This window comes from Frankliniella occidentalis, unplaced genomic scaffold (genome assembly GCF_000697945.3).
Source record: "Frankliniella occidentalis isolate FOCC.00 unplaced genomic scaffold, Focc_3.1 Scaffold8, whole genome shotgun sequence".
Classification (NCBI taxonomy): Eukaryota; Metazoa; Arthropoda; class Insecta; order Thysanoptera; family Thripidae; genus Frankliniella; species Frankliniella occidentalis.
In genome coordinates, this window is record NW_026267138.1 from 2,843,373 (window position 1) to 2,849,406 (window position 6,034).

A 6,034-nucleotide genomic window follows, 5' to 3' on the forward strand; every position below is an offset into this window, starting at 1 on the left:
ACAGAGTTCTCCAGGATCAATGCCCTCCCTACTACCACCTCTATTGGTTTTTGTGGGAAACTATTATGCCAGCTGGAATAAAATGTAACATAATTTGCATTTCTGTCATCCCAAGTTTTTTGTTTCCTATTACATGGTTTAGGCATTTAGGCAACGCCGACCTGAGGACCTACCCGACAACGTTCTAGTTGCCCAGTTGTTAGAGAACGAGGACGCACCCCCCTGCAAGAAGCTCAAGATTGAGGACCCAGAGCTAGAGCAGCTTCAGCGGGGAGCGGATGCGGGACGGAAGATGGTGGAGATGCTGCGGCTGGTGGTTCCTCAGGCGGTCGAGTCCCTCAACCGCCAGCTGGAGTCGTCGGTCGCCCAGCTTAGCCAAGTGGAGGAGGCCCTGGAGAGGCGGGTGCAGCGGGAGGCGGCCGGCGATGTGGGCACCACGTCAGACGCCGTTGAGCCGCTGCAGCTGGCGCGGCAGCTGGAGGCCAACCACCGCCTGATAACCTCCGCCAAGTGCACTGTCGCTGCCGAAGAGGAGGGTGGCTCTGCCTGGACGGCCTCTGTGGAGCCCGGCGGGAGCGGCGACATCCTGCGCCTGCTGATGCTGCAGCTTCGGGCGGACGGCCAGCTGCACTTGGAAAATGTGAGTGACCAAGCAGGTGAACAGTCTCATGTTGGTGCTGACGAGGTGCTCATCCACCGTTCTTCTCTCCAGGTTGACGACGCCGTCACCGTCCCCGTCATCCGTGCTCCGACCCACGTGGGGCCGCCTCTGATCGAAGTCCTCTCGATAACTGATAAACACCTCGACAGCAGACGTTTAAAGGTGGATGATATTCTGGGAGCAGTCCAGAGGCTATGGACCGTTCCTCGCAGCCTCAGGAACTTACATGGCGATGGCTGTGAGGACCTGCTGCGCGTCATGGGGCCACACCTCGAGGAGCTGGAGACGTCGGGTGAAGTTCAGCCCAGCGTCATGGAGGAGGTGCTGAAGATGTCGGGACTCAGAAGACTTAAAGTGAGCTATGCTAAGAATGTGGACTTCCCGGACCTACCGTTACATTTGGAAGAGCTCAGTGTATTTTATATAACCGAGAATCAGTTGCGGTGTGTGGAGCATATGCCCAGACTGCGCAGCCTGGTGGTAAACAATTACCTTGGTCCAAATCTGACCTTCCCTCCCTCAAAGCATAACAGTCTACGGTGGCTGGGCGTGTGCTTCAATGCTGAGCACAAGTCTTCCATGCTGTCCCTGATTCGCGCCCATGCGTCATCAGTACAGGAGCTCCGAGTGTACTGCACTTTACCTACTGAAGACAAGGGCTTCTACTTCCCCGACTTGGGCCAGGAGCTGGCGGACTGCGACTTACGCGCCTTGCGGCGGCTCGTCCTTGTCCGCAACAAAAAGACCTGCCAGGCGGCGGCCTGCGTGGTGCAGCGACGGGACGTTCGAAGCTGCTTGCTCCCTTCTGTTGACGTGGTCTGTGGGAAGTGTCAGACACTGCAATTCTAGGAGAATGGGCCCATTGTGTCCTCAGCATGCTTTTCGTGCAGTAATGATGGTGCTTAACGAAAACTCTCTTAAATCCTAAACGAATGTCTGACATAAGCAATTCATAGTTTAATTTTGTTGTTTTAAGTCGTTTGAATTGTCCAACTTGTAAATATACCTTATTCATTCAGCTGCATTTTAAAGCGTTATTTATTTGTCTGTCTGTTTACGTAGCAGCAACCAAGCAAAAAACATAACAGTAAACATACGTCAATTAGACTAAGAAAAGGGAGAGCCATGGCTATGCATTAATGCATAGCGCGGCGTTGGTTAGGCGGCCACCCTAAACGGCAGGGCGCAGCAGGGCGAGCCGGGCTTGCGGGACTTCCTGACAGGCGCTCACGCCGGGCTCTCGTAGAGCACTTCGGTTCTTATTGTACGTACCACTTGGCAGCGGCTCAGCACCTTATCTGGCATGCGACCTCCAACAGTTCGGGCTTAACTGGTTTATTTGGAACGTACTACTGGATGGCTTGTCCAGAGTGTGAGGGGCCGCGGGGCTCGTAGCACCCCACCTGCCAAGAACATCCCCAGATTCTTAGTTAGGTTCCGTGCTGAACGTTCCGCGACCATTCTTAGAACGATTCGTGCTACCAGGGAGGGTCGAACACAACTTACACCCCGCGGCAGGGCCGGCGGGCCGGCGCGTCGGCCTCCATGCCGGGGTAGCGAGCGCCCGGCGGCGGCGGGTAGGCCACCGCACGGGCAGCGGGGCGCGGCGGGCCGGCCTGCCTCGCGGGGGCTCGGAGCGGGCGGCTCGTAGTAACAGACCGTCCGCCGGGGGATGTGACATGCCTCCCCCGCCCCGTCGCCAATAGGAGACAAACAAGCACGCCGACCACGTCGCACACATTGTGCTGTCGGCTGTCGGTAGAACGGGCACCGGCAGGGAGCATAACTCTCTCGTCGAGCTCGACACCGACCTACCCATGGTGAATACAGCAGAACGCCCTCACGGAAGCCCCTGTAGGTGCCGACCTGTCGCACACGTACTAACTGACCGTCTCCCAGAAGGGCGATCGGAGAGCTCCATGAAAATAACCGGAAACACCCGATAAAACACCTGATACAGGGTGAGGGTAATGGTCGGTAAGATCGGAATAAAAGGGGAGCTCTCCGATCGCTCTCCAGCCGCACTGCCCGCTGACAGGGTGTTCAAGCCTCGCGCGCTCTGCACTCCGCCTTGCGCTAGCGCCGGGTACAGACAGCCAATCGCGAGCAGCAGTTCGCAGTTCGCTTGCTAAGTCCGAACAAGAAGCAACGCGGGTAGATTCACTGCATCCAAATATAACCTCACTCCCAGTCCGAGAACTTATTACTTGTGCAACTTTCAAGTGTGTTTGCTGACGTACTACGTATTTTTTGAATAGTAAGTTAGAATGATCCAGCCAGCATACAGCCTCGCGTGGTGGTTGGTGATGTATTTTAAGTAGTTCGACCATAATTTCAAGATCCTCAATCTATTCATCCTCAAGGAACAGTTCACATTCATAAACTCAGCCATTCAAAGTGTGACACAATTTGTTTTCTTTGTATTGTAGATGGATTTGAAGTGTGACATCTGCTTCCTAAATTTTGACCTAGACGCCCACCGTCCCAAAAACTTGCCCTGTGGACACACAATTTGCCAAGCATGTGTTGAAAATCCTGCCTTGGGGAAGAAGTGCCCAACTTGCAGGAAGGTCAGTAGTTAAAAAGGTTTTGATTGTGGTCATAAGTATTAACCATTTTCATTTCTTTGGTTCAAAATTCTTGGGGGTATTTTCTAGCGGGTAAAATTTAGTTGGTATCAACTATCAAAGTAGTGCTTGCTCGTTCACCAAGCGCAGGATTCACTGCTCTACATGAAGTTAACCAGTACTTTATTGGTTAACCCATTTCACTGTCTGCCAGTACTAGCTAAGTACTGTGTTTTGAGTATGGAGTACAGGATCATTTAACATGGAGCGTCATGTAGGATCTGGGAACTACAGTACACACATATGTGCATCCTGTACCACATTCTGTTACGGGAGTGGCTGTACTTTTTCAGTTCTTTGACTAAGGATTTTACACAGTGTTCAACTTCTGTCAAAGAGAAGTTTAAATTCATTTGAAAGCTAATTCTAAAAGTTAAAGTCAAATACATAAAACTTAACAGCTATACATCGGATTTAGTAGAAACCCATTATACAAGTTGCAACAAATTACGTAAAATTGTTGCTTTTCTGTTACCCCCAGTTTATCGAATTATGTTTCTAATTACCATGTTCAGGCATTTAAGATACGACGACTTGAGGACCTCCCCGACAGCTTTGTGGTGATTCGGCTGTTGGAAGCCGAGGACGCACCACCCTGCAAGAAGCCGAAGCTCGAGGACCCTGAGCTGGAGCAGCTAAAGCGGGGAGCGGATGCGGGGCGGAAGATGGTGGAGATGCTGCGGCTGGTGGTTCCTCAGGCGGTCGAGTCTCTTAGCCGCCAGCTAGAGTCGTCGGTCGCCCAGCTCAGCCAAGTGGAGCAGGCCCTGGAGAGGCGGGTGCAGCGGGAGGCGGCCGGCGATGTGGGCACCACGTCGGACGCCGTGGAGGAGCCGCTGCAGCTGGCGCGGCAGCTGGAGGCCAGCCACCGCCTGCTCACCTCCGTCAAGTGCACCGTCACTGCCGAAGAGGAGGGTGGCTCCGCCTGGACGGCCTCTGTGGAGCCCGGCGGGTGCGGCGACATCCTGCGCCTTCTGCTGCTGCAGCTGCGGAAGGACGGCCAGCTGGGAAAGGTGAGTCGCCAAGCTGGTGAAGAGTGCTCATGTTGGTGTTCATCCACTGTCTATCTCTCCAGGTTGACGATGCCCACGCCGTTCCTGACGGCACTGCTGCGCCTTATGTGGGGCCGCCTCTCGTCTGTACACTTAAGATAACTGACAAACACCTCGACAATGGTCGTCTAAAAGTGGCTGACATTCTTCGGGACGTCCTGCATCGATGGGCCATTCCTCGCAGGCTGAAGAACTTACATGGCGAAGGCTCTGAGGACCTGCTGCAGGTCATGGGGCCACACCTCGAGGAGCTGGAGTTCCCGTACAATTGGGAGGCTCAGCCCAGCGTCATGGAGGAGGTGGAGAAGATGTCGGGACTCAAAAGACTAGATGTTAAATGCGTTCAGGATGTTGACCACCCGGACCTACCGTTGCTGTTGGAAGAGCTCACTGTGTATCACATGACCGAGAATCAGCTGCGCTGTGTTGAACGCATGCCCAGGCTGCGCAGCTTGCAGGTGTTAAATTACCTCGGTCCTAATCTGACTTTCCCACCATCGCAACATGGCAGGCTGCTTTAGCTTCACGTGACCCTTAATGCTGACCACAAGCCTACCATGCTCTCCCTGATTCGCGCCCATGCCACATCTCTGCAGGAGCTACGTGTATGCTGTTCCTTCTCTCCCGATGACAAGGGCTTCTACTTCCCCGACCTGGCCCAGGAGCTGGCGGCTTGCGGCCTGCTCGCCCTGCGCCGGCTTGTCCTTGAACGTCCAGTGAAATATCCTTGCACAGGCCAATCTGCTGGCTGCGTGTTGCAGCGAAGAACTATTCGCAGCGTACTCCCATCGTCTGTCGACGTGGTTTGCAGGTCGTGTCACACACCGGGATTCTAGTTGAATGGCCATAATATGTCTTACGACGTATCAATGTAGCGTTACCTTTTTCTAGCCCGGAGCTAAACTCTGAAATGCTCTAAAAATTGTGTTTTTTTTCTTTTAAATTTTAATGTTCTTGTCTAGTTTAGTCAATTAAACTTCTGGTAGAAGTAAGTACTACAAATTTTGTCTTGTCGGCCGGATTTTTTATTTATAGTCACGCTTTCTATTTCTGTCACCCCAGCGAGCCGACGGAGGCAGACGTTGACGTGTCCAGTTCCACACCCACACCCCTCGGTCATACTGTGCACTGTCTGTTGTAAAACTTAATTAAGCAGGGTACATATTTTAAAAGTGTGTTTGTGGTTCTAATCTGTTTTAAGCTTTTAAATTTTGTTTGAGTCTAAGTGTCGTGAGGTGTAGTGTATTTCGACTAGAGGAGAAAGAAGGGTAGCAGGTAGAACTTAAACGTTGCCGATTTGGTCGAGAGCTTCCCGCCTCTACCACTCACCGGTAGTGGGGGTAAGCGCTCGGCCAATCAGGAGCCTTTATGTTCTACCCGCTATTCTTCTTCCTCCGTTAGTCGAAATACACTAAATATTCGTAGTCGTTCACGTTTCGAGATCGCGAACCACCAGGTTCACCTCCGACGTCATCAGCGTGAATTTTTCCTCTTTTCCTCCAACTCTCTTGAGATTTGCATGGCGGACCACAACAACATCCAGCCCGCCCCGCGCCTCAGAGGAGGAAGGTGTGCAGGTCGACGGTCGCGGGGTGGTGAGGCGCAGCGCGTAGAGAGCGTAGCGTAGCGTGGGGAGCAACTTTGGCGCCGGAGCGCGGGGGCGGGGCGGCGCGGGGCGGCTGCGCGGCCCTTGAGTA

At 53.4% G+C, this 6,034-nt stretch overlaps 2 protein-coding genes across 3 annotated transcripts in view; both read left to right on the plus strand.

Moving 5' to 3' along the window:
* The window catches only part of LOC113208475 (uncharacterized), a 14,681-nt gene extending 12,996 nt beyond the window's left edge, over positions 1 to 1,685 (plus strand). For both annotated transcript variants that reach the window (XM_052275019.1, XM_052275013.1), the window contains exons 3-4: positions 143 to 640; positions 713 to 1,685. In XM_052275019.1, the coding sequence (XP_052130979.1) occupies positions 143 to 640; positions 713 to 1,510 (1,296 nt within the window). In that variant the 3' untranslated portion in view covers positions 1,511 to 1,685. The remainder of the gene's footprint in view (positions 1 to 142; positions 641 to 712) is intronic.
* A 1,109-nt stretch (positions 1,686 to 2,794) lies between these two features.
* On the plus strand, positions 2,795 to 5,311 carry LOC127751443 (roquin-2-like). Its single transcript, XM_052275025.1, has 4 exons — positions 2,795 to 2,918; positions 3,091 to 3,231; positions 3,804 to 4,298; positions 4,361 to 5,311. Exons 2-4 carry the CDS (start codon positions 3,091 to 3,093, stop codon positions 4,856 to 4,858), a joined length of 1,134 nt encoding a protein of 377 aa, XP_052130985.1. The 5' UTR covers positions 2,795 to 2,918; the 3' UTR covers positions 4,859 to 5,311.
* The last annotated feature ends 723 nt before the right edge of the window (positions 5,312 to 6,034 follow it).

Bases quoted from the DNA above. Each gene is read 5' to 3' on its own strand.
- LOC127751443 (XM_052275025.1), top strand. From the start codon at position 3,091: ATGGATTTGAAGTGTGACATCTGCTTCCTAAATTTTGACCTAGACGCC. The intron at 3,232-3,803 runs GTCAGTAGTTAA...TACCATGTTCAG, and splicing joins AGTGCCCAACTTGCAGGAAG to GCATTTAAGATACGACGACT. The intron at 4,299-4,360 runs GTGAGTCGCCAA...CTATCTCTCCAG, and splicing joins AGGACGGCCAGCTGGGAAAG to GTTGACGATGCCCACGCCGT.